General features: G+C 54.1%; 2 protein-coding genes across 2 annotated transcripts; both read left to right on the top strand.

Moving 5' to 3' along the window:
• Positions 1-1,346: 1,346 nt before the first annotated feature.
• LOC310914963 (uncharacterized protein) lies at positions 1,347-13,028 on the top strand (the record flags this gene model as incomplete). Its single annotated transcript, XM_083871481.1, is given in 6 exon segments — positions 1,347-3,918; positions 6,111-6,179; positions 6,182-6,244; positions 6,247-6,362; positions 6,364-8,859; positions 12,942-13,028. Coding segments are annotated over 6 exon segments (5,325 nt in total). The 5' UTR covers positions 1,347-1,424.
• Positions 13,029-15,445: 2,417 nt separating this feature from the next.
• On the top strand, positions 15,446-27,023 carry LOC310914962 (uncharacterized protein; the record flags this gene model as incomplete). Its single annotated transcript, XM_083871480.1, is given in 6 exon segments — positions 15,446-17,927; positions 20,120-20,188; positions 20,191-20,253; positions 20,256-20,371; positions 20,373-22,868; positions 26,937-27,023. Coding segments are annotated over 6 exon segments (5,313 nt in total).
• Between the last annotated feature and the right edge of the window lie 520 nt (positions 27,024-27,543).

Below are 27,543 nucleotides of genomic sequence, written 5' to 3'. Positions count from 1 at the left end.
TGAGGGATAATGTTTATGGATAACTTGGAGGAGTAGACCTGTATAAACTTCATGAAGTTTAAGAAGGCCAAGTGCAAAGTCCTGAACATGGGTCAGGGTAATCGCCAGTGTAAATAGAGAGTGGTGAACTGAGAGCAGCCTCACAGAGAAGTGCTTTGGGTCACTGCTGGGTGACAAATGGGGCATGAGCTGGCAATGTCCACTTGCTGCCCAGACTGCACAGGGCTTGCATAACATGCAGGATGACCAGCAAGAATGGGAAGGTGCTCCTCTCCCTCGACACTTCTTTGATCACACAGATTGTCCATGAACTGGACCATCTCTGCCATGAAGGAGCGTTGACAAATCTCACATCCTTTAGTCTGAGAAAAGAAAGCTTTGAGTAGAATTGATTGTGTCTTTTCAATTTTTAAAGAATAAATACAAGAAAGATTTATAGAGATTTTTTAGGTTTCGAGTTGACTTTTTTAATGATGTGGATAGTGAGACACTGTATGAATTATGGATGTGCCACCACTGGAAGGCTTCAAGGACAGGTTGCATGGGTCTTTCATTAACCCGGTCAAGTGAAGAATAAACCTGCCCTGACTGATGAGTGCATTAAATTATTTTAAAGTATCCATTCAGCCAAGAGATTTCTTTGGATGTATAAAAGAGTCATGGTGGCTTTGCATATCTATCATGAGGTCCTCAAATATGGAGATACAAAAGAAGCAACTTTTCTGAATCAGAAATAGAAGAGAAACGTTATGCTTGGCATAGAGATAAAAACAATGCTTTAGGCTGAAGTATGCCTGAATTTAATTCGACCCAAGGCAGGAAAGCAGAATTGAAGATACATGACAGAATTCTTATGGATTTCCCTGTCTGTAGACACATATAAATTTTCCTGTTTCTTTAGTAGTGCCTTGATATTGTTAAGAGAAACCGAGTTCCTTTATTTATTGCTGTGCACTAAACATTTGCTTCTCTACCTTCATTGCGACTCAAATAGATTAGCTGAAAGCATTAAACAGCGGATCTATTTGACAAACGCATTTGAAATCCCGTTAAAGCCCCGAGCCCCGCCCAAAGCCGGGCCCCCTTGAGCGCGGCCATCGGGCGGCTGCAGTGGCGTGGCGGCGCCTCCGGGTGTCGCTGTTGGCCGCCGCCGAGCGGCGCTGGAGCCGCGGCCGCCGCAGCGTCCTGCCCCCGCAGGCTGCTCGCTCGCCCGGCGCCTGCCACGGCGGCAGCGGCCCCGACACCACCGGCAGCAGCAGCGGCGAGAGGCGGTGCTTGTCAGGGAGCAGCGGCGTCCGAGGCGGCCCGAGCGGGCTGGCTGCGCTGCGGCGGCCCGTGCGCTGTGTGAGAGCGAGAGCGGCTGGAAGGGAGGCAGGGCAGCGGCAGGAGCCCGGCAGGAGCGCGGCGAGCTGTGGCGAGAGAGAATGGCGGTGAGGCGGCGGCAGAGGCGCGGGCCGGGCGGCGGGCGAGCGCTGCTGGGCGCGGTGCTTTGGTGCGTGTGGTGGCGGGCGGCGGCCGAGCGGGTCCGCTACGCCATCCCCGAGGAGCTGGGCAGAGGCTCGCTGGTGGGGCCGCTGGCGCGGGACCTGGGGCTCAGCGCGGACGAGCTGCCGGCGCGGAGGCTGCAGGTGGCGTCTGCCGGCAAGAAGCAGCTGAACTATTTCACGGTGAATGAGGAGAACGGGAACCTGTACGTGAACGAGAGGCTGGACCGGGAGGAGATGTGCGGCGAGTCGGCGACCTGCTCCGTCAGCTTCGAGGCGGTGGTGCACAATCCCCTGAACATTTTCCATGTCGAGGTGTCCATCGAGGACGTGAATGACAACTCCCCGACCTTCAGCAAGGCTGCTCTGGAACTGGAGATCAGTGAATGGACGCTTCCCGGTGCTCATTTTCCTCTCGAGATGGCCCGAGATGCGGACTCAGGAAGTAATTCGCTGCTGACTTACCAGCTCGCCAGCAACCCGTCCTTCTCTCTGGCTTTAAAGGAGAGCCCTGATGGAAGTAAGCAGCCGGAATTAGTGCTGGAGAGAGCGTTGGACCGGGAGAAGCAGAGCTCCTTTGAGTTGGTGCTGGCAGCGGTGGATGGCGGCGACCCTGCGAGGTCCGGCAGTGTCCAGATTCGCATCAACGTGACAGACGCCAATGACAATCCGCCCGTGTTCAGCAAAAGTGTCTACGAGGCGCGAGTGGCGGAGAATCTGCCTGTGGGGTCGCTGGTGCTTCGGGTGCAGGCGACAGATGCGGACGAGGGCAGCAACGGGAGGGTCTCCTACTCCTTCAGTAACGTTCCGGGCGCCATAAGTTCGTTGTTCGCGGTGGACAGTGAGAACGGGGAAATGAGGACAGCGGGTCCCCTCGATTTCGAGGAGAAGAATAAATACATCTTCGGGCTAGAGGCGAGAGACGGAGGGGGTTTGTTATCACACTGCAAAGTGCAAATAGACGTCACGGACGAAAATGACAACGCGCCCGAGATCACGGTTCTGTCATTGTCCAGTCCCGTGCCCGAGGACGCCCCGGTCGGCACCGTGGTGGCCCTGCTGAACGTGAACGATCCGGACTCCGGCGAGAACGGTCAGGTGTCGTGCGAGCTCTTGGGCGAGGCGCCGCTGTCGATCGTGGCGTCGCCGGGCGGCTCGTACAAGGTGGTGACGGCGAGCGCGCTGGACCGCGAGCAGGCGTCCGAGCACCGCGTGACGGTGGCGGCCCGGGACCGGGGCAGGCCGGCGCTGCGGAGCAGCACGGAGCTGGTGCTGGAGGTGTCGGACGTGAACGACAACGCGCCGGTGTTCGAGGAGGCGGCGTACAGCGCGTACGTGGCGGAGAACAACGCGGCGGGCGCGCTGGTGGTGCGCGTGCAGGCGCGGGACGCGGACGCGGGCGCCAACGGGCGCGTGAGCTACTGGCTGGCGGGCGGCAGCGCGGGCGCGGCGGGCGCGGCGCCGCCGGTGTCGGTGGAGGCGCGGAGCGGCGCGCTGTACGCGCAGCGCTCCTTGGACTACGAGCAGTGCCGCGAGTTCGCGGTGGCGGTGCGGGCGCAGGACGGCGGCTCGCCGGCGCGCAGCTCCACGGCCACGGTGCGCGTCTTCGTGCTGGACCGCAACGACAACGCGCCGCGGGTGCTCTGGCCGGCGGCGGCGGGCGCGGGGGCCGCCGCGGCGCCGGGAGAGGCGGCGGGGGCTCCTCCTCCGTTCGAGGTGGTTCCGCGTTCGGCCGAGGCCGGGTACCTGGTGGCCAAGGTGGTGGCGGTGGACGCGGACGCGGGGCGCAACGCGTGGCTGTCGTACGAGCTGGTGCAGGCGTCGGAGCCGGCGCTGTTCCGCGTGGGGCCGCACAGCGGCGAGGTGCGCACGGCGCGCGCCGTGTCCGAGCGGGACGCGGCCAAGCAGCGTGTGGTGGCCGTGGTGAAGGACCACGGGCAGCCGGCGCTGTCGGCCACGGCCACGCTGCACGTGGTGCTGGCCGAGAGCTTGCAGGAGGCGCTGCCGGAGCTGAGCGAGCGGGCGGCGGGCGGCGAGGCGGCGGCGGCGGCGGCCGAGCTGCAGTTCTACCTGGTGCTGGCGCTGGCGCTGCTGTCGGCGCTGCTGGTGCTGAGCGTGGCGCTCTTGGTGCTGGCGCGGCTGCGCCGGGCCGGGCCGCCCGCCGTGCTGCGCTGCCTGGGCGCGCAGCGCTTCTCGGTGGCCGGCGCCGCCTTCCCGGCCGACTTCTGCGAGGGCACCTTGCCCTACTCCTACAACCTGTGCGTGGCGGCGCCGGCCCGCGCCGTGCCCGAGGCCGCTTGGCCGCCGCCGCCGCCGCCGGTGCCCATCCTGTCGGCGGAGGAGCTTCTGGGCGGGGATTCCTGCGAGAAGCCGAGCCCGAACAGCAGCGCCGTTGTGGGAGAGCCGCCTGCCAATTCTGACGCACCGCAGGTCTGTAAATCTTTGCGTTTGGCTGTTCTACTTGACCATTTCTAATCATTCGTCCTCCTTCCCCTCTGTTTCCCTGAGATGTTTCATTCTGGAATCCCACTCGCCTTCGGTCGTTACAGATTCTCGTTCAGTTTAGGGACTTTGAGTTCTCCTTTTATATTCCAGGGTGTGAACGCAATAAATTAATTTTGTTGGAGATGTCGCCGTCGATCCCTGTTTCCTCAGATATGTAGCTGACTTGTTTGTCAGCTGGGTGGTTTATACTGTTTCGGTGTAGGATAACAAGAAAACCTACCTTTCTTTGACTTCTCGAATGACGAATTTGCATGTGGTTCCTAGCCCTCTTCTTTTTATCCTCCCACGCTTTGTAGGTATGCTGCTGTAGAAATCGTATCTTTACTGAGGGCGGCTATTATTTTCGAAGAATTATTTTTCTGATCCCAAACGGTTGGCACCGCTGTTTCAGACGTTATTCATATAGTTTGTTCCTCCTTGTTGAATATTTCCAACTTCCGCTGTGTCTCCTTCCGTCTTTTGCACAAGGCTGCTACAATAATGGCAGCATGAATGGGATGAATAGATTATATCCAGGCGTGGTTTTTCCCGATCTTTGTGAAGTCTTTTTCTTAATCTATAGAATGAGTTTGTCAGTTTTTACAAAGCGCTGCTCTCTCATGGTAGTGTTCTGTTAAAGGAATACCCGTTTGCAATAGGATTTTTTTTGTCCCCTAAAATGTACGTATTTTCCCTATAAAGTGTTGTCCTTTCACCTTCATGATGCTGTAGAAGAGTGACTGTTATATTTTGTGATTAAGTTTCTGTAGAAATGGGCGCATAAGCTGGACAGGTTTCTTATTCCAGGACTCCAGGCATTGTTTCTCCCTGCAGGTATTTTTCTTCTGCTTTTGTGTTTATTTGTTTTTTTGGTTGTTTTGGAGCGGGTGCTTTTTCCCATCCTCGGTGTTAGTTTCTTGTATTGAAAGCAGCAGATAAGGTGCGGGGATATCAAAAGAAAAAATAAAATTCACCAGTGTAGGCTCAGAGAGCGGATTCTTGCCGTTCTACTTCGGCTGAGTAAAACATTAGAAGTATTTTGAAAACCCTCTTGTGTTTCATCACGCAATCAGGTTCAGCTGACAATATTTTTCAACGAGTATTTTCTGAGTTGCTTTACTCCATAAAATTAAAAGCTTCCTGATCAGTCGTTCTGGAAACGACGTATTTGGACGTGGTTTGTAGTTGGGCAAAACCCCGTCGGTTAATGCTCTTGAGATGTTGGACTTCCAAAGGAAGTGCGTGCAGATCCATGCAGACGAATTTAATGCTTGTTCCTCTGCCACGTGCCTTCCCATCTTTTGAGATGTTGAGCAAATGGTTACACTGTGGGAGAGATTTCTTTTGTTTAGTCTTTATTTAGCTGGGGCTAAGCCATAGAAATGGATCTGCAAAAGCCAAATCCTCTGTTTTGCCCTTCAGAGCCTGTTTTGTGTTTGTATGCCTCTTGCCCCAAAGAGACATTTGCTTTTGCTGGGTTTTGGTTTTATTTTGGGATGGATCACGGAGTTTCTGGGCCTGGTTGGTGCGTGCTCTCTAAGAACGAACTGTGTAATGGTGTAATGTGTGTAATCGCGAGCTGTAGTATTCCGGGCTACAATGACCAGTGTAAAAGTGATGGCTGGAGAATGTGAAACAACACAGGTTGTTGATTCAGAGCATCCGACCATGTGCGGGTGAAAACTTACAAAATCCGTAAGGAAGGTCAGTCCTTTGGAAAGATGCGCTTTGAGCGGGGATCGTCATCACTGCATTCTGGTATGGTGGAGTTTGGTAGACGATTGTCACAGATGACATTCCAGTGTGACGTCGTTTTGGTTTATACAAAGGCAGAAACAAAATAAATCAAGCAAGACAGCCGCAAAAGCTGTGCCATCGGTATCAGAAATTGGGGTTTTAAAAGAATAGGGCACTAATCGTAATATTCTACAAGCCATCTTAAAAACACTTTATCATAAACCAGCATTTCAAGAACATTTTCTGATGCGGTAAATACGGTAGAATCACAGAAGTTCTGTAATTGACGTCTGATCGCGATCAGCTGAAGGATCGAAGACGAGATCTGCTGGAGAAAAGCTCAAGGCAAATGTCTCCTCTGATCGGGACGCCAGGACTCAGTGACGACTGTGTCACCCCCGAGAGCCTCCCGTGTGCCGGGCAGCGCCGGGTGCCTGCAGTGCCGGGAGGAGGCTGCGGGCGCCGCTGTTGACCGAGAGGAGCGAGAGGAAGCTCGGAGCGCTCCCGGCAGCCCCGCCCGCTGCGGATCGGCTCGCTCGGTTTCTCGGTGTCTGGCTCGGCGGCGGACGGTCTACGGTCGTCCCCGCGCTGCTGAGCCGTGCTGAAGCGAGGCGGAGGGACTCCCGAGAGAGGCCGGGTGGGCCCAAAATCAGCGCCGAGAAGCTGCAGGCGGTGTTGCGGTGCCGGCGGTGCCCCGGCGGAGATGTGCGCGGCGGGGAGGCGCTGGGGCCGGCGGCAGCGAGCTCTGCTCTGGGCCGTCCTGCTGGCGGCGTGGGAGGCGGCGTGGGGGCAGCTGCGCTACTCGGTGCCCGAGGAGATGCCCAAGGGCTCCTTCGTGGGCGACGTGGCCAAGGACCTGGGGCTGCAGTTCCTGGAGCTCGGAGATAATGGAATACGTATCCTGAACAAGGGTAGGACGCAGTATTTTGCTCTGCATCAGAAGACGGGCCATTTAGTGACGGCGGAGAGGATCGACAGGGAGCAGCTGTGCCGGTTGGGGGAGAAATGCGTGCTGCGCTGTGAGCTGATAGTGGAGGGGGAGATGCAGGTTTATGCAATCGAAGTAGAAATCACGGACATTAATGACAACGCCCCAAGCTTTCGACAGGTAGAAAAAGACCTGAGACTAAGCGAGACAACAGCCCCGGGGTCCCGGTTTCCCCTGGCCGAGGCTCACGACCCGGACTCGGGCCGGAATTCCCTGCAGAGCTACGAGCTGAGCGGCGACGAGCACTTCTCGCTGGCCGTGCAGACGGGCCCCGGCGGCGATCAGCGTCCCGAGCTGGTGCTGGCGAAGGCGCTGGACCGGGAGGAGGCGGCGTTTCACGAGCTGGTGCTGAGGGCGAGTGACGGCGGCGATCCGGCGCGGACGGGCACGGCTCGGATCCGAGTGACGGTGCTAGACGCGAACGACAACGCGCCCGTGTTCAGCCAGGCGGAGTACACGGTGCGTGTGCCCGAGGACGTGCCCGTGGGCTCCGTGCTCGTCACCGTCACGGCCACGGACGCCGACGAGGGGCTGAACGGGCAGGTAAAATACAGCTTCCATAAAATTTCAGACCGAGCCTCGGAACTTTTTTACCTCGACTCTGAGACAGGAGAAATAACTGTAAAGGACGATTTGGATTTCGAGGAAATCTCCTCCCATGAACTTGAGGTGCAGGCACACGATGGAGGAGAGCTTTTTGACACGGCAGAAGTCGCGATCTTTGTGACAGACGTCAATGACAATGCGCCCGAACTAACAGTATCCTCGGCCATGAGTGCAGTCTCCGAGGATGCTCAGCCGGGAACTGTCGTGGCCCTGCTGCATGTGCAGGATGGCGACTCGGGGGCCAACGGCGAGGTGCGCTGCTCGCTCGATGGGAACATCCCGTTCCGCCTGGAGAAGTCCTTTGACGATTACTACCGTGTGGTGACAGCGAGCGAGCTGGACCGAGAGCAGGTGTCGGAGTACAACGTGACGGTGCGGGCGGCCGACGGCGGGTCGCCGGCTCTGCAGAGCAGCGCGGTGCTGGCGCTGCGGGTGCTGGACGTGAACGACAACGCGCCGGTGTTCTCGGAGGAGCGCTACAGCGCGCGGCTGTCGGAGAACAACGCGGCGGGCGCGCTGGTGCTGACGGTGCGCGCCACGGACGCGGACTGGGGGCAGAACGCGCGCGTGCGGTACCGGCTGTCGGAGGGGCGGGTGCGGGGCGCGCCGCTGTCGTCGTACGTGTCGGTGCAGGCGGAGACGGGCGCGCTGTACGCGCTGCGCTCCTTGGACTACGAGCAGGTGCGCGAGCTGGAGCTGTGGGTGCGTGCGGAGGACGGCGGCGCGCCGGCGCTGAGCAGCAACGTGTCGGTGCGGCTGCAGATCGTGGACGAGAACGACAACGCGCCGCAGGTGCTGTACCCGCCGGCGGGCGGAGCGGCGGGCGCGGGCGGGGCGCGGTCGGGCGTGGAGCTGGCGCCGCGCTGGTCGGAGCCCGGCGCGCTGGTGGCCAAGGTGGTGGCGGTGGACGCGGACGCGGGCCAGAACGCGTGGCTGTCGTACGAGCTGGCCAAGGCCACGGAGCCGGGGCTGTTCCGCGTGGGGCTGCACAGCGGCGAGGTGCGCACGGCGCGCTCGCCGCTGGCCCGCGACGCGGCGCGCCAGAGCCTGGTGGTGGTGGTGAAGGACCACGGGCGGCCGGCGCTGTCGGCCACGGCCACGCTGAGCGTGGTGCTGGCCGAGAGCGTGGCCGAGCTGCTGGCCGAGCTGGGCAGCGCGGCCGAGGCGGCGGCGGCGCCGGGCGAGGCGGCGGGCGGCCTGACGCGCTGGCTGGTGCTGGCCGTGGCCGCCGTGTCGTGCCTCTTCGTGGCCTTCCTGCTGCTGCTGCTGGCGCTGCGCCTGCGCCGCTGGCGCCGCCGGCACCTGCTGCCGCCCGACGGCGGCGCCTTGCGCGGCGTGCCCGTCTCGCACTTCGTGGGCATCGACGGCGTGCGCGCCTTCCTGCAGTCCTACTCGCACGACGTGTCGCTCACGGCCGACTCGCGCAAGAGCCAGCTGCGCTTCTCGGCCGCCACCTGCTGCGACACCCTCCCGGCCCGGCCGCTGCCCGACGAGCCCGCGCCGCTGCTCGGGGACGAGGATGTGGCCGCCGCCCTCCCCAAGGATCCCTCCGCTCCCTCGGTGAGTTTATCAGTCCATATTTTCCGCAAAACGCTTTCTTTTGAAGCTCCCCTGCCCTTTGGCGGCCGTTTTCTTTGGCTTGCATTGGAGACTTCGTTGAAAAACAAGGTAGAGTTTTCTTTGGTGTCATTCTGAAGACCGGTGCCCGTTCCTGTCGTTGTGGGAACACGGGGTCAGTGTTCAGCGTTCCAGGTAGTGAAGAAGGAAGGAGGGGGAAGGCTGCTGCTGTCAGGCTGTTCTTTAAGTCAGAACTTTGGGTATTTCTCAGGTTCCAGCTATTCTTCCCCTATGGCACCTGTGCTCTGTACAATCCGTGTTCCTGTTAGTATTCGATCTTCTGAATGGATGTATCACGTTTTTAGGAAAGAGAAGTTTTTTGCAGCCTCACGTGTCTTTCCAACAACACATGTCCTTGAATGGGTTGAATGTGTCGTGAACAAAGTGCTGCTGGCTTTGTGTGGAACTTCTCTGCACGTTGTTCTCAGCCTTTTTCGTTCTCCACGATACATAGTGGATGTCAGCAGGAAAAGTCTTTGTGTCATCCATGCTTTGATCTTTGTCCTTGACAGAGGATTGAGCCAGGCAACAAGTGGTCCTTGATGCTGTCTGTCTGCCTGTTGTGAGGATGAAGGATCCTCTTGAAATTGTGAGTCTTTGAAAAGCCTGTGGGTAACCGGGTGTGGAGGAGGAAATGCAGGAGGAAATGGCAGAACTGCTCTGTTTTGTTTTGTTTTTTGAAGGTCGAGCTATGTCAAATGGAGCTGGATGACTCTTGACTATGAGATATTTACCATGGCCAGAGAATGGTGTGGGTGGGAAGGGAGAGATTCAAGGTGCAGTGGGACATGTAAGGTGGGCATAATTCGCCCTGTTGCAGATTTTCACTGACTCAGTCTGTCTTGGAAGACTGCTGGGCTTTTCCTTTTAGACCTGTGAAGTGTCTTCCCAGAACTTGAGTGAGCAGGCAAATGGAGCTTCTCTAGTACAGAGAAGTAAAGATAGCTGTGTGAACTTGGTGATGTGAAGAAAAGTGGTCTGGGGAGCTGGGCCTCCACTGTCACGTGTTTTTAGGATATATGGGTGAGAGAACATTATGGATAATGGGAAGGGTTGGAAATGCAAGTCCTGTGAGCTGTGCATGAATGTGTGCTGAAAGAGTCAAGGGAATGATTTCCTCCATTCCCTGTCCAGTTCCTATCTCTAGTGTGAAGCAATATGAGGATTTTCTTCCCCAAGTAATTGTCAAGAAGAGATGTATTCCAGCTGCATGGAGAATGCTGGGAGGGTCTTACTAAATATTTGGAGGCCATCATAATTGTGTCACTTAAAACCTACATGTTGTACTAATGAAAGGTTCCCGTGTAGGAAGATCAAGCTCTGTGTTTGGTGCCTATAAACGAATTATTAGTCATCTACTCTGAGTTATATCACCGAGAAGATTGTTCTGAGCTCTTCCATTCCGCAGGTGTAAACTTTCTGTCTTGCTGTTCTGATGACCTGAAGGTGCTTCTTTCATGTTTGTAGGTGAAGAGAGAGACTTTTTTTGACCTGTTTCTTTAAAATGTCTGAGTGAGAAATGCTTTTTCTTGTCCCATGGGTAGGGTGAGAAGTCCAATATTATCCATGGTAAGGAGAGACTGACTGAGTAACTTTCCTTTTGGTGGACTGTCTCTAAATTCTGAAGAATGTCTCTATATTCTGAAGATCTGTGATAACCATGTGAGCTGTGAAGGGTTAGGGGGGAGTGTTGGGGGTGTGGTGTTTGAGGAGGCACTGGTGGAGACATGGCATGTGCTTTGTTGATCCCCAGGGCTATTGCTGGCCTTATGAACATGAGTCAGGAGGAGTCTTATGATTTTATCTTGTGTGGTTTGAACTCAAATGGTCTAGTTTGGGTTTGGTATTCTTTTTCATGCAGAGTGGTAGTCGCAGATCTTGCAAGGAGTCCATGTGCTGAAGAATGGTGATGTTGCCTTTGAGGTGATACTTGGATTGCTGGGTCTTTGTCAGAACCATTTATGGCCTGTATAACATTTTCGACTTGTGTATGTAACTGAGAAGAAAGAGTAATGTTAGTTTTGATGCTTATGATCTGATTATCTGTGCATACAACTTTTCTTCTACTGTTGTCTGTATGCAAAATTTACTTTCCTGTTATGTTTGGACAGAGAGAAGAATTCTGTGTATGCAGAGACAGGGCCAGTGCTGGAGTTCACAGTGATATAGTTCAAAATGAATGAATGAATGGTGTCAAGTTCTATTTGTCCCAGTAGTTAGATGAGGCCCACAGCTGTGGTTCCAAGCTTTTTCTTGATCTTACTTTCCAAGGAAATTACTATCTGGGATGCGCTCCTGTGTGAGGCCTCCTGTACGTTAGTTACAATTGAGTTTCCCGTGTTGTGTATATACTAGAGTTGACAGAATCTGAAACATGAGGCCATGATTGATACTCCTCTGGTGTTTTCCCATTCTTTGCTCAGTGTATTAAGGGGTTTTTGATGATTTGTTTGGGTTGGGTTGTTTGCTTATTTTCTTGTCAAGGAGAAATGTTTATCCTCATTGTGCCTGACAATCCTGCAAACTCCAAAACATACAATTATTCAGTAGGGAGAGTATCTCTCATCCATACTTTGAAGTTGTACACGTAATCATAGAATCAGGGAAACACAGAATCATGGAATGTCTTGGGAAGGACCTTAAAGATCATCTTGTTCTGACTCCTCTGCCATGGGCAGGGACCTCTTCCACCAGACCAGGTTCCTCAGAGCCTCACCCAGCCTGACCTTGAATATTAATTAAAGAAATAGAACTTCATAAATATATGTTTCTCTTTGTGGCCAAGATATAACCAAAATTTTGGTGTAGGTTGATGGTGAGACTAAAGGCTCTGCATGCAGAGTGAGGAGGGTGAGAGCTCAGTTCTGTGCCAGGAAAATGGGTGAATCCTTGTGGGTTTGGCTGAGAAATAATTTGATTTCATGCTTGGTGCCAAAGCCATTTCTGTTCTGATCCTGGTTTCTGTGTCATGGAAGAAAATGAGAGTCTTCAACAGTAACATTTTCCGCAGTAACTGTTTAAGTAGAACCATAATTCTTGGCTAAAACAGCCAATTAATCCTGTGTGAAACCTCCATTATCCATCTGCATCTCTATGCAACATTGTGATATCAAGTTCCATAGGAGTTGTAATTACATTTTCCTTCAGGCCTTTGTTTCCAGGTTAGGTTGCAGCTCATTTTCCCAATTCTGGTCAGTACTTTTAAATTTGAAACAGTGACTATTGTTTTTCAGCAAATCTTTGATCCAGCCAACCAGGAAAGAATTGTGTGTGTGGGAAATAGGAAGAATAGGAAGCAGAAGCTCTAAGAGAATCTGTTGCAATTTGTCCGAAGATGGAACTTGGGAAAGAGGCTGATGAGAAGTTGTTTAAAATGATGGTTTCATACCTGTGCAAGGTGAGCAGGTCACACAGTGGGAGAAGTTGGTGAGGAGATGACGGATTCTTCCATGAAGCCCTTGTCCTGCTGTCCAGTGTAAGTGTTTAGGGCCACACTTGCAGCTTGAGACCTCAGTGACTTCTAGGTGCTCTGAGGGATGAATTTTAAGGCTTGAAATCCAGGCCTAGAAGACTTCACTGTGAGCATGTCTGACAGCTTGTTGCCTTCTAATGCTTCCTTGCCTTCTCTGATTCATGTTTTGTGTTTTTTGACAGTTTTTTTGGTTTGGTGTTTTTTTTTTTTTTTTTTTTTTTTTTTTTTTTTTTTTTTTAACTCTGTATGTGGGTAAGTTTACCTTTATCAACAACCTATCATTTTATAGGAATGCATGGTGTGTTCATGTCTCTTGCTCTTGTTTCAGTAGGAGTCGAAGGCAGGAGATATGATATGAGAGTGACTTTGTGTTCTGTTACTGTTGGGAGAATTAGATGTAAATATGACTTCAATAGATGTTGCATCTGTGTGGAAAAGAGCAAGTCATAAAGACTGAGAGGAGATTCCCTCAAAGCCAATGGTTTGATGAGTCATTCTCCATTGGATGACTGCTAATCTTTCAGTATGGTTGTTTACCATTTGTGTGCTTTAGAATCCTTCAGTTCCTTCTCATCACGGTGGGGAGCAGACAAATGGACCTCCCGTCTGGGTGTGGCTGCACGGCATCATCATCTCATGATAAAATTTGAGATTTATCTCCAGTGAGGAGATGGCCACAAGCCAAACCTTCCAGCTGCATGGGGTAGGAGAAAAAGAGAGAGGGGAGCTCTGTGTGTGAGGCTAGAGAAGAAGTCGGTCATTCCCTTGCTTGTCGTATGTCATAGATAACACAAGCCTTGACTGATGGAGTACAGCGTAATTTGAGGTGCTTCTGTAGGGGAAGACCTACAAAATGTTATTGCACCTGTTGACTTATATATGTTTCTAACTCTTGTGCTTCTTGTTGTCATGAGCTCAACCTCAGCATGTCTGATCTTATGTGGAAGGTCTCCTCTGTCCCAGTTGTCCCAGTGCAGGTGCAGTTCCCACACACACCTGGGATGTTTACAGCTGTAAAGAGGAAAGGTTTCATAAGCACAGGTGTGCTCACCCAGGAACACTTTGTCTGTAGTGTCACAATGCAGAAACATCTCTGCTGCAGTTGTCAGAGTGCAGAGCGGCCACTCACCCCAGCCAAGGTTTCCATGAACAGACCAGGGGCCAGTGGGAGAACGTGTGCAGTGTCCCCCACATCATCACCCAGAGGGACATGCTGGGCAATCATCTGGAGGCTGTTAAATGGCTGAGGAACAGGCTGGATAGTCACCTCCAAAGAGTTACAGGCAGTTTCTCAGTGTCCAGGTGGAAAGCAGTGCCTTGTGTTGTCCCTCCAGGGTCCTTCCTGGGACCTTCAGTACTGTTTATTCCCTCCATGGACAATGGGATGGAATGCAGCTTCAGAACGTTTTCAGCTGACACCAATTTGAGTTGATTGCCGAGAGGGCAGAGATGCCAACGAGGGATGGGCTGGAGAAGTGGCCCCGTGCAACCATCATGAAGTTGAGCAGGGCAAAGTGCAAGGTCCTGCACCTGGGTTAGGGCAATTCCCAGTTTAACGAGAGAGTAGGGGATAGGGAACAGCTTAGGAGAGAAGTACTTTGGGTTATTGGTGGGTTAGAGGATGGGACATGATCTGCCAATGGGCACCTGGTGCTCGAATTGTGTCCTGCACTGCATAACAGGTTCTCGTCCGGCAGGTCGAGGGAGATCCTTTCCCCACTCTAAACTCTTTTTGTGAGACTGTAGACTGGTCTGCACGCAGATCTTGAGCCAATATCCCAGATGGACATGCTGGAGTCCCCAGAATGATCATGAAATTGGTCTGAGAGTTGAAACATCTCTGCTATTCAGAAGGCCTGAAAAAGTTTAGGTCTTCATGCATGGAGAAATGATATATCAGTGTTGACTTTTAAAAGGTTTTTTTGTTGTTTCAATTTATGAGTAAGTTTATAGGAACTATGGACAGAGCTCTTTTTATGGGGTCCAGTGGTCATAGGACAGTGGAGAACTGTTTATAAGTAAAAGGCGAGAGGTTTTGATTAGGAGAAATTTGAAGTGTGGGTGGTGGGAAAATGGAACATATTGCCCAGAGATGTTATGGATATGCATCCAATGTCCAAGTCTAGCCAGAAGTGTTCCTTCTTATGGCAGAGGTATTGATTAAATGTCCTTAAAGGAAAATTGAAGTTGCAAACTGTAAACATTGTTTAGCTCTATGAAGGATTCAGCATTGCTGAGTTTCATTTTCCATTGTCAGGCACTGAGATCTGGGGATGCAGATGAAACAAGTATAATGAGTCAGAAACATAAGAGTAAATGGCATTCTGCTATCTTGGCATAGGGGTTGCTTACATTGCTTTAGGCTGAACTTTATGTCAGATTGATTCGTCCAAAGGTAATGAAAGGACAGTTCAAGAGATGTGATGAAGTGTGCAAAAGTTCTTGAGGTCTTCCCTATATTATCATTTATTGCTGCTGCAGATGAGCCGTCATTTTATTCAAAACCGCTAAATTCCATTCTTTATTCCCTAGTCATGAGTGTTTGTTTCTGACTGTTCAGTGCGATTCAAAAGAATGCCCTAAAAGCACCGGAGAGCACATCTCAGATAGAACCGCCTTGGTTTCGAATAGAGCCCGAGCTTGTGCTGTCGCTGTTTGCAGTGGAGGAGAGACCCCGGCGGCGGCGCAGCCCCGAGCCCCGCCCAAAGCCGGGCCCCCTTGAGCGCGGCCATCGGGCGGCTGCAGTGGCGTGGCGGCGCCTCCGGGTGTCGCTGTTGGCCGCCGCCGAGCGGCGCTGGAGCCGCGGCCGCCGCAGCGTCCTGCCCCCGCAGGCTGCTCGCTCGCCCGGCGCCGGCCACGGCGGCAGCGGCCCCGACACCACCGGCAGCAGCAGAGGAAGCGGCGGCGCTTGTCGGGGAGCAGCGGCGTCCGAGGCGGCCCGAGCGGGCTGGCTGCGCTGCGGCGGCCCGTGCGCTGTGTGAGAGCGAGAGCGGCTGGAAGGGAGGCGGGGCAGCGGCAGGAGCCCGGCAGGAGCGCGGCGAGCTGTGGCGAGAGAGAATGGCGGTGAGGCGGCGGCAGAGGCGCGGGCCGGGCGGCGGGCGAGCGCTGCTTGGCGCGGTGCTTTGGTGCGTGTGGTGGCGGGCGGCGGCCGAGCGGGTCCGCTACGCCATCCCCGAGGAGCTGGGCAGAGGCTCGCTGGTGGGGCCGCTGGCGCGGGACCTGGGGCTCAGCGCGGACGAGCTGCCGGCGCGGAGGCTGCGGCTGAGCGAGGAGAAGCAATACTTCATTGTGAATGAGGAGAACGGGAACCTGTACGTGAACGAGAGGCTGGACCGGGAGGAGATGTGCGGCGAGTCGGCGACCTGCTCCGTCAGCTTCGAGGTGCTGGTGCACAACCCGCTGAACATTTTCCATGTCGAGGTGGCAATCGAGGACGTGAATGACAACTCCCCGACCTTCAGCAAGGCTTCTCTTGACCTCGAGATCGGTGAATGGACGCTTCCCGGTGCTCGTTTTCCGCTGCAAATGGCCCGGGATAGGGACGTGGGGAGTAACTCTTTGCTGACTTACCAGCTCACCAGCAACCCGTACTTTACGTTGACTGTGACAGAGAACCCAGACGGAAGCAAGCAGCCGGAACTGGTGCTGGAGAGAGCTTTGGACCGGGAGAAGCAGAGCTCCTTTGAGTTGGTGCTGACGGCGGTGGATGGCGGGGATCCCGCGAGATCCGGGACAGTCCATGTTCGCATCAATGTGACAGACGCCAATGACAACTCACCTGTCTTCAGCAAAAGGGTCTACGAGGCGCGAGTGGCAGAGAATCTTCCCTTGGGGTCGCTGGTGCTTCGTGTGATGGCCACGGATGCCGACGCCGGCTCCAACGGAAGGGTTTTCTATTCATTCGGCAACGTCCCGGACAGCATCCGCGCTTTGTTCACAATCGACAACAACAGTGGGGAGGTCAGGACGGCCGGAACCCTCGATTTCGAGGAGAAGAATAAATACATCCTCACCGTGGAGGCTACGGACGGAGGCGGGTTAACAGCTCACTGCAAGGCTCAAATAGAGATCATGGACGAGAATGACAATGCCCCGGAAATCACGCTGCTCTCGCTGTCGAGCCCAGTTCCCGAGGATGCCCCGACTGGAACTGTAGTGGCCCTGCTGAAAGTGCGAGACAGAGACTCGGGCGAGAACGGTCAGGTGTCGTGCGAGCTCTTGGGCGAGGCGCCGCTGTCGATCGTGGCGTCGCCGGGCGGCTCGTACAAGGTGGTGACGGCGAGCGCGCTGGACCGCGAGCAGGCGTCCGAGCACCGCGTGACGGTGGCGGCCCGGGACCGGGGCAGGCCGGCGCTGCGGAGCAGCACGGAGCTGGTGCTGGAGGTGTCGGACGTGAACGACAACGCGCCGGTGTTCGAGGAGGCGGCGTACAGCGCGTACGTGGCGGAGAACAACGCGGCGGGCGCGCTGGTGGTGCGCGTGCAGGCGCGGGACGCGGACGCGGGCGCCAACGGGCGCGTGAGCTACTGGCTGGCGGGCGGCAGCGCGGGCGCGGCGGGCGCGGCGCCGCCGGTGTCGGTGGAGGCGCGGAGCGGCGCGCTGTACGCGCAGCGCTCCTTGGACTACGAGCAGTGCCGCGAGTTCGCGGTGGCGGTGCGGGCGCAGGACGGCGGCTCGCCGGCGCGCAGCTCCACGGCCACGGTGCGCGTCTTCGTGCTGGACCGCAACGACAACGCGCCGCGGGTGCTCTGGCCGGCGGCGGCGGGCGCGGGGGCCGCCGCGGCGCCGGGAGAGGCGGCGGGGGCTCCTCCTCCGTTCGAGGTGGTTCCGCGTTCGGCCGAGGCCGGGTACCTGGTGGCCAAGGTGGTGGCGGTGGACGCGGACGCGGGGCGCAACGCGTGGCTGTCGTACGAGCTGGTGCAGGCGTCGGAGCCGGCGCTGTTCCGCGTGGGGCCGCACAGCGGCGAGGTGCGCACGGCGCGCGCCGTGTCCGAGCGGGACGCGGCCAAGCAGCGTGTGGTGGCCGTGGTGAAGGACCACGGGCAGCCGGCGCTGTCGGCCACGGCCACGCTGCACGTGGTGCTGGCCGAGAGCTTGCAGGAGGCGCTGCCGGAGCTGAGCGAGCGGGCGGCGGGCGGCGAGGCGGCGGCGGCGGCGGCCGAGCTGCAGTTCTACCTGGTGCTGGCGCTGGCGCTGCTGTCGGCGCTGCTGGTGCTGAGCGTGGCGCTCTTGGTGCTGGCGCGGCTGCGCCGGGCCGGGCCGCCCGCCGTGCTGCGCTGCCTGGGCGCGCAGCGCTTCTCGGTGGCCGGCGCCGCCTTCCCGGCCGACTTCTGCGAGGGCACCTTGCCCTACTCCTACAACCTGTGCGTGGCGGCGCCGGCCCGCGCCGTGCCCGAGGCCGCTTGGCCGCCGCCGCCGCCGCCGGTGCCCATCCTGTCGGCGGAGGAGCTTCTGGGCGGGGATTCCTGCGAGAAGCCGAGCCCGAACAGCAGCGCCGTTGTGGGAGAGCCGCCTGCCAATTCTGACGCACCGCAGGTCTGTAAATCTTTGCGTTTGGCTGTTCTACTTGACCATTTCTAATCATTCGTCCTCCTTCCCCTCTGTTTCCCTGAGATGTTTCATTCTGGAATCCCACTCGCCTTCGGTCGTTACAGATTCTCGTTCAGTTTAGGGACTTTGAGTTCTCCTTTTATATTCCAGGGTGTGAACGCAATAAATTAATTTTGTTGGAGATGTCGCCGTCGATCCCTGTTTCCTCAGATATGTAGCTGACTTGTTTGTCAGCTGGGTGGTTTATACTGTTTCGGTGTAGGATAACAAGAAAACCTACCTTTCTTTGACTTCTCGAATGACGAATTTGCATGTGGTTCCTAGCCCTCTTCTTTTTATCCTCCCACGCTTTGTAGGTATGCTGCTGTAGAAATCGTATCTTTACTGAGGGCGGCTATTATTTTCGAAGAATTATTTTTCTGATCCCAAACGGTTGGCACCGCTGTTTCAGACGTTATTCATATAGTTTGTTCCTCCTTGTTGAATATTTCCAACTTCCGCTGTGTCTCCTTCCGTCTTTTGCACAAGGCTGCTACAATAATGGCAGCATGAATGGGATGAATAGATTATATCCAGGCGTGGTTTTTCCCGATCTTTGTGAAGTCTTTTTCTTAATCTATAGAATGAGTTTGTCAGTTTTTACAAAGCGCTGCTCTCTCATGGTAGTGTTCTGTTAAAGGAATACCCGTTTGCAATAGGATTTTTTTTGTCCCCTAAAATGTACGTATTTTCCCTATAAAGTGTTGTCCTTTCACCTTCATGATGCTGTAGAAGAGTGACTGTTATATTTTGTGATTAAGTTTCTGTAGAAATGGGCGCATAAGCTGGACAGGTTTCTTATTCCAGGACTCCAGGCATTGTTTCTCCCTGCAGGTATTTTTCTTCTGCTTTTGTGTTTATTTGTTTTTTTGGTTGTTTTGGAGCGGGTGCTTTTTCCCATCCTCGGTGTTAGTTTCTTGTATTGAAAGCAGCAGATAAGGTGCGGGGATATCAAAAGAAAAAATAAAATTCACCAGTGTAGGCTCAGAGAGCGGATTCTTGCCGTTCTACTTCGGCTGAGTAAAACATTAGAAGTATTTTGAAAACCCTCTTGTGTTTCATCACGCAATCAGGTTCAGCTGACAATATTTTTCAACGAGTATTTTCTGAGTTGCTTTACTCCATAAAATTAAAAGCTTCCTGATCAGTCGTTCTGGAAACGACGTATTTGGACGTGGTTTGTAGTTGGGCAAAACCCCGTCGGTTAATGCTCTTGAGATGTTGGACTTCCAAAGGAAGTGCGTGCAGATCCATGCAGACGAATTTAATGCTTGTTCCTCTGCCACGTGCCTTCCCATCTTTTGAGATGTTGAGCAAATGGTTACACTGTGGGAGAGATTTCTTTTGTTTAGTCTTTATTTAGCTGGGGCTAAGCCATAGAAATGGATCTGCAAAAGCCAAATCCTCTGTTTTGCCCTTCAGAGCCTGTTTTGTGTTTGTATGCCTCTTGCCCCAAAGAGACATTTGCTTTTGCTGGGTTTTGGTTTTATTTTGGGATGGATCACGGAGTTTCTGGGCCTGGTTGGTGCGTGCTCTCTAAGAACGAACTGTGTAATGGTGTAATGTGTGTAATCGCGAGCTGTAGTATTCCGGGCTACAATGACCAGTGTAAAAGTGATGGCTGGAGAATGTGAAACAACACAGGTTGTTGATTCAGAGCATCCGACCATGTGCGGGTGAAAACTTACAAAATCCGTAAGGAAGGTCAGTCCTTTGGAAAGATGCGCTTTGAGCGGGGATCGTCATCACTGCATTCTGGTATGGTGGAGTTTGGTAGACGATTGTCACAGATGACATTCCAGTGTGACGTCGTTTTGGTTTATACAAAGGCAGAAACAAAATAAATCAAGCAAGACAGCCGCAAAAGCTGTGCCATCGGTATCAGAAATTGGGGTTTTAAAAGAATAGGGCACTAATCGTAATATTCTACAAGCCATCTTAAAAACACTTTATCATAAACCAGCATTTCAAGAACATTTTCTGATGCGGTAAATACGGTAGAATCACAGAAGTTCTGTAATTGACGTCTGATCGCGATCAGCTGAAGGATCGAAGACGAGATCTGCTGGAGAAAAGCTCAAGGCAAATGTCTCCTCTGATCGGGACGCCAGGACTCAGTGACGACTGTGTCACCCCCGAGAGCCTCCCGTGTGCCGGGCAGCGCCGGGTGCCTGCAGTGCCGGGAGGAGGCTGCGGGCGCCGCTGTTGACCGAGAGGAGCGAGAGGAAGCTCGGAGCGCTCCCGGCAGCCCCGCCCGCTGCGGATCGGCTCGCTCGGTTTCTCGGTGTCTGGCTCGGCGGCGGACGGTCTACGGTCGTCCCCGCGCTGCTGAGCCGTGCTGAAGCGAGGCGGAGGGACTCCCGAGAGAGGCCGGGTGGGCCCAAAATCAGCGCCGAGAAGCTGCAGGCGGTGTTGCGGTGCCGGCGGTGCCCCGGCGGAGATGTGCGCGGCGGGGAGGCGCTGGGGCCGGCGGCAGCGAGCTCTGCTCTGGGCCGTCCTGCTGGCGGCGTGGGAGGCGGCGTGGGGGCAGCTGCGCTACTCGGTGCCCGAGGAGATGCCCAAGGGCTCCTTCGTGGGCGACGTGGCCAAGGACCTGGGGCTGCAGTTCCTGGAGCTCGGAGATAATGGAATACGTATCCTGAACAAGGGTAGGACGCAGTATTTTGCTCTGCATCAGAAGACGGGCCATTTAGTGACGGCGGAGAGGATCGACAGGGAGCAGCTGTGCCGGTTGGGGGAGAAATGCGTGCTGCGCTGTGAGCTGATAGTGGAGGGGGAGATGCAGGTTTATGCAATCGAAGTAGAAATCACGGACATTAATGACAACGCCCCAAGCTTTCGACAGGTAGAAAAAGACCTGAGACTAAGCGAGACAACAGCCCCGGGGTCCCGGTTTCCCCTGGCCGAGGCTCACGACCCGGACTCGGGCCGGAATTCCCTGCAGAGCTACGAGCTGAGCGGCGACGAGCACTTCTCGCTGGCCGTGCAGACGGGCCCCGGCGGCGATCAGCGTCCCGAGCTGGTGCTGGCGAAGGCGCTGGACCGGGAGGAGGCGGCGTTTCACGAGCTGGTGCTGAGGGCGAGTGACGGCGGCGATCCGGCGCGGACGGGCACGGCTCGGATCCGAGTGACGGTGCTAGACGCGAACGACAACGCGCCCGTGTTCAGCCAGGCGGAGTACACGGTGCGTGTGCCCGAGGACGTGCCCGTGGGCTCCGTGCTCGTCACCGTCACGGCCACGGACGCCGACGAGGGGCTGAACGGGCAGGTAAAATACAGCTTCCATAAAATTTCAGACCGAGCCTCGGAACTTTTTTACCTCGACTCTGAGACAGGAGAAATAACTGTAAAGGACGATTTGGATTTCGAGGAAATCTCCTCCCATGAACTTGAGGTGCAGGCACACGATGGAGGAGAGCTTTTTGACACGGCAGAAGTCGCGATCTTTGTGACAGACGTCAATGACAATGCGCCCGAACTAACAGTATCCTCGGCCATGAGTGCAGTCTCCGAGGATGCTCAGCCGGGAACTGTCGTGGCCCTGCTGCATGTGCAGGATGGCGACTCGGGGGCCAACGGCGAGGTGCGCTGCTCGCTCGATGGGAACATCCCGTTCCGCCTGGAGAAGTCCTTTGACGATTACTACCGTGTGGTGACAGCGAGCGAGCTGGACCGAGAGCAGGTGTCGGAGTACAACGTGACGGTGCGGGCGGCCGACGGCGGGTCGCCGGCTCTGCAGAGCAGCGCGGTGCTGGCGCTGCGGGTGCTGGACGTGAACGACAACGCGCCGGTGTTCTCGGAGGAGCGCTACAGCGCGCGGCTGTCGGAGAACAACGCGGCGGGCGCGCTGGTGCTGACGGTGCGCGCCACGGACGCGGACTGGGGGCAGAACGCGCGCGTGCGGTACCGGCTGTCGGAGGGGCGGGTGCGGGGCGCGCCGCTGTCGTCGTACGTGTCGGTGCAGGCGGAGACGGGCGCGCTGTACGCGCTGCGCTCCTTGGACTACGAGCAGGTGCGCGAGCTGGAGCTGTGGGTGCGTGCGGAGGACGGCGGCGCGCCGGCGCTGAGCAGCAACGTGTCGGTGCGGCTGCAGATCGTGGACGAGAACGACAACGCGCCGCAGGTGCTGTACCCGCCGGCGGGCGGAGCGGCGGGCGCGGGCGGGGCGCGGTCGGGCGTGGAGCTGGCGCCGCGCTGGTCGGAGCCCGGCGCGCTGGTGGCCAAGGTGGTGGCGGTGGACGCGGACGCGGGCCAGAACGCGTGGCTGTCGTACGAGCTGGCCAAGGCCACGGAGCCGGGGCTGTTCCGCGTGGGGCTGCACAGCGGCGAGGTGCGCACGGCGCGCTCGCCGCTGGCCCGCGACGCGGCGCGCCAGAGCCTGGTGGTGGTGGTGAAGGACCACGGGCGGCCGGCGCTGTCGGCCACGGCCACGCTGAGCGTGGTGCTGGCCGAGAGCGTGGCCGAGCTGCTGGCCGAGCTGGGCAGCGCGGCCGAGGCGGCGGCGGCGCCGGGCGAGGCGGCGGGCGGCCTGACGCGCTGGCTGGTGCTGGCCGTGGCCGCCGTGTCGTGCCTCTTCGTGGCCTTCCTGCTGCTGCTGCTGGCGCTGCGCCTGCGCCGCTGGCGCCGCCGGCACCTGCTGCCGCCCGACGGCGGCGCCTTGCGCGGCGTGCCCGTCTCGCACTTCGTGGGCATCGACGGCGTGCGCGCCTTCCTGCAGTCCTACTCGCACGACGTGTCGCTCACGGCCGACTCGCGCAAGAGCCAGCTGCGCTTCTCGGCCGCCACCTGCTGCGACACCCTCCCGGCCCGGCCGCTGCCCGACGAGCCCGCGCCGCTGCTCGGGGACGAGGATGTGGCCGCCGCCCTCCCCAAGGATCCCTCCGCTCCCTCGGTGAGTTTATCAGTCCATATTTTCCGCAAAACGCTTTCTTTTGAAGCTCCCCTGCCCTTTGGCGGCCGTTTTCTTTGGCTTGCATTGGAGACTTCGTTGAAAAACAAGGTAGAGTTTTCTTTGGTGTCATTCTGAAGACCGGTGCCCGTTCCTGTCGTTGTGGGAACACGGGGTCAGTGTTCAGCGTTCCAGGTAGTGAAGAAGGAAGGAGGGGGAAGGCTGCTGCTGTCAGGCTGTTCTTTAAGTCAGAACTTTGGGTATTTCTCAGGTTCCAGCTATTCTTCCCCTATGGCACCTGTGCTCTGTACAATCCGTGTTCCTGTTAGTATTCGATCTTCTGAATGGATGTATCACGTTTTTAGGAAAGAGAAGTTTTTTGCAGCCTCACGTGTCTTTCCAACAACACATGTCCTTGAATGGGTTGAATGTGTCGTGAACAAAGTGCTGATGATTTTGCGTGGAACTTCTCTGCACGTTGTTCTCAGCCTTTTTCGTTCTCCGCGATACATAGTGGATGTCAGCGGGAAAAGTCTTTGTGTCATCCATGCTTTGATCTTTGTCCTCGACAGAGGATTGGGCCTGGCAACAAGTGGTCCTTGATGCTGTCTGTCTGCCTGTTGTGAAGAGGAAGGATCCTCTTGAAGTCGTGACTCTTTGAAAAGCCTGTGGGTAGCAGCTTGTGGAGGAGGAAATGCAGGAGGAAATGGCAGAACTGCTCTGTTGTTTTGTTTTTTTTATTTTTTGAAGGTCGAGCTATGTCAAATGGAGCTGGGTGACTCTTGCCTATGAAATATTTAGCATGGCCAGAGAATTGTGTGGGTGGGAAGGGAGAGATTCAAGGTGCAGTGGGACATGTAAGGTGGGCATAATTCCCCCTGTGCAGATTTTCACTGACTCAGTCTGTCTTGGAAGACTGCTGGGCTTTTCCTTTTAGACCTGTGAAGTGTCTTCCCAGAACTTGAGTGAGCAGGCAAATGGAGCTTCTCTAGTACAGAGAAGTAAAGATAGCTGTGTGAACTTGGTGGTGTGAAGAAAAGTGGTCTGGGGAGCTGGGCCTCCACTGTCACATGTTTTTGGGATATATGGGTGAGAGAACATCATGGATAATGGGAAGGGTTGGAAATGTGAGTCCTGTGAGCTGTGCATGAATGTGTGCTGAAAGAGTCAAGGGAATGATTTCCTCCATTCCCTGTCCAGTTCCTATCTCTAGTGTGAAGCAATATGAGGATTTTCTTCCCCAAGTAATTGTCAAGAAGAGATGTATTCCAGCTGCATGGAGAATGCTGGGAGGGTCTTACTAAATATTTGGAGGCCCTCATAATTGTGTCACTTAAAACCTACATGTTGTACTAATGAAAAGTTTCCATGTAGGAAGATCAAGCTCTGTGTTTGGTGCCTATAAACGAATTATTAGTCATCTGCTCTGAGTTATATCACCGAGAAGATTGTTCTGAGCTCTTCCATTCCGCAGGTGTAAACTTTCTGTCTTGCTGTTCTGATGACCTGAAGGTGCTTCTTTCATGTTTGTAGGTGAAGAGAGAGACTTTTTTTGACCTGTTTCTTTAAAATGTCTGAGTGAGAAATGCTTTTTCTTGTCCCATGGGTAGGGTGAGAAGTCCAATATTATCCTTGGTAAGGAGAGACTGACTGAGTAACTTTCCTTTTGGTGGACTGTCTCTAAATTCTGAAGAATGTCTCTAAATTCTGAAGATCTGTGATAACCATGTGAGCTGTGAAGAGTTAGTGGGGAGTGTTGGGGGTGTGGTGTGTGAGGAGGCACTGGTGGAGACATGGCATGTGCTTTGTTGATCCCCAGGGCTATTGCTGGCCTTATGAACATGAGTCAGGAGGAGTCTTATGATTTTATCTTGTGTGGTTTGAACTCAAATGGTCTAGTTTGGGTTTGGTATTCTTTTTCATGCAGAGTGGTAGTCGCAGATCTTGTGAGGAGTCCATGTGCTGAAGAATGGTGATGTTGCCTTTGAGGTGATACTTGGATGGCTGGGTCTTTGTCAGAGCTGGGAACCATTTATGGCCTGTATAACATTTTCGACTTGTGTATGTAACTGAGAAGAAAGAGTAATGTTAGTTTTGATGCTTATGATCTGATTATCTGTGTATACAACTTTTCTTCTACTGTTGTCTCTATGCAAAATTTACTTTCCTGTTTTGTTTGGACAGAGTGAAGAATTCTGTGTATGCAGAGACAGGGCCAGTGCTGGAGTTCACAGTGATATAGTTCAAAATGAATGAATGAATTGTGTCAAGTTCTATTTGTCCCAGTAGTTAGATGAGGCCCACAGCTGTGGTTCCAAGGTTTTTCTTGATCTTACTTTCCAAGGAAATGACTATCTGGGATGCGCTCCTGTGTGAGGCCTCCTGTGCATTAGTTACAATTGAGTTTCCCGTATTGTGTATATACTAGAGTTGACAGAATCTGAAACATGAGGCCATGATTGATACTCCTCTGGTGTTTTCCCATTCTTTGCTCAGTGTATTAAGGGGTTTTTGATGATTTGTTTGGGTTGGGTTGTTTGCTTATTTTCTTGTCAAGGAGAAATGTTTATCCTCGTTGTGCCTGACAATCCTGCAAACTCCAAAACATACAATTATTCAGTAGGGAGAGTATCTCTCATCCATACTTTGAAGTTGTACATGTAATCATAGAATCAGAAAAACATAGAATCATGGAATGTCTTGGGAAGGACCTTAAAGATCATCTTGTTCTGACACTTCTGCCATGGGCAAGGACCTCTTCCACCAGATCAGGTTCCTCAGAGCCTCACCCAGCTTTACTTTGAATATTAATTAAAGAAATAGAACTTCATAAATATATGTTTCTCTTTGTGGCCAAGATATAACCAAAATTTTGGTGTAGGTTGATGGTGAGACTAAAGGCTCTGCATGCAGAGTGAGGAGGGTGAGAGCTCAGTTCTGTGCCAGGAAAATGGGTGAATCTGGCTGGGTTTGACTGAGAAATGGTTTGATTTCATGCTTGGTGCCAAAGCCCTTTCTGTTCTGTTCTGATCCTGGTTTCTGTGTCATGAAATACAATGACAGTCCTCAACAGTAACACTTTCTGCAGTATCTGTTTATGTAAAACCATAACTCTTGGGTAGAACAGCCAATTAATCACGTGTGAAACCTCCATTATCTATCTGTATCTCTATGCAACATTGTGGTATCAAGTTCCATAGGAGTTGTAATTACGTTTTCCTTCAAGCCTTTGTTTCCTGGTTAGGTTGCAGCTCATTTTCCCAAATCTGGTCAGTACTTTTATATTTGAAAGAATGACTATTGTTTTTCAGCAAATCCTTCATCCAGCCAACCAGGAAAGAATTGTGTGTGTGGGAAATAGGAAGAATAGGAAGCAGAAGCAATAAGAACATCTGTTGCAATTTGTCCGAAGATGGAACTTGGGAAAGAGGCTGATGAGAACTTGTTTAAAATGGTGGGTTCATAACTGTGCAAGGTGAGCAGATCATGCAGTAGAAGAAGTTGGTGAGGAGATGACTAATTTTTCCAATGAAGCCCCTGTCCTGCTGTCCAGTGTAAGTGTTTAGGGCCACACTTGCAGCTTGAGACCTCAGTGACTTCTAGGTGCTCTGAGGGATGAATTTTAAGGCTTGAAATCCAGGCCTAGAAGACTTCACTGTGAGCATGTCTGACAGCTTGTTGTCTTCTAATGCTTCCTTGCTTTCTCTGGTTCATATTTTGTGGTTTTTGACTGTTTTTTTGGTTGGTTGGTGTTTTTTTTAAACTCTGTATGTGGGTACGTTTACCTTTATCAACAACCTATCATTTTTTAGGAATGCATGGTGTGTTCATGTCTCTTGCTCTTGTTCCAGTGGAAGTGGGAGGCAGGAGATATGAGAGTGACTTTGTGTTCTGTTACCGCTGGGAGAATTAGAGGTAAATATTAATTCAATAGATGTTGCATCTGTGTGGAAAAGAGCAAGTCATAAAGACGGGGAGGAGAATCCCTCGAAGCCAATGGTTTGATGAGTCATTCTCCATTGGATGACTGCTAATCTTTCAGTATGGTTGTTTATCATTTGTGTGCTTTAGAATCCTTCAGTTCCTTCTCATCATGGTGGGGAGCAGACAAATGGACCTCCCGTCTGGGTGTGGCTGCATGGCATCATCATCTCATGATGAATTTGAGATTTATCTCCAGTGAGGAGATGGCCACAAGCAAACACTTCCAGCTGCATGGGGTAGGAGAAAAAGAAGAGAGGGGAGCTCTGTGTGTGATGCTAGAGAAGAAGTTGATCATTCTCTTGCTTGTCAAACATCATAGATAACACAAGCCTTGACTGATGGAGTACAGGGTGATTTGAGTTCTTTCTGTAGAGCAAGTGAGACCTACAAAATGTTATTGCACCTGTTGAATTCTATATGTTTCTAACTCTTGCACTGCTTGTTTTCATGAGCTCAACCTCAGCGTGTCTGATCTTACGTGGAAGGTCTCCTCTGTCCCAGTTGTCCCAGTGCAGGTGCAGTTCCCACACACACCTGGGATGTTTACAGCTGTAAAGAGGAAAGGTTTCATGGGCACAGGTGTGCTTACCCAGGAACACTTTGTCTGTAGTGTCACAATGCAGAAGCATCTCTGCTGCAGTTGTCAGAGTGCAGAGCAGCCACCCAGCCCAGCCAAGGTTTCCATGAACAGACC

Source organism: Zosterops lateralis (genome assembly GCF_965231275.1).
Source record: "Zosterops lateralis genome assembly, chromosome: 14".
In the NCBI taxonomy this organism is placed as follows: Eukaryota; Metazoa; Chordata; class Aves; order Passeriformes; family Zosteropidae; genus Zosterops; species Zosterops lateralis.
The sequence above is the reverse complement of the archived record's forward strand: the minus strand, read 5'-3'. Positions and strand labels throughout refer to the sequence as shown.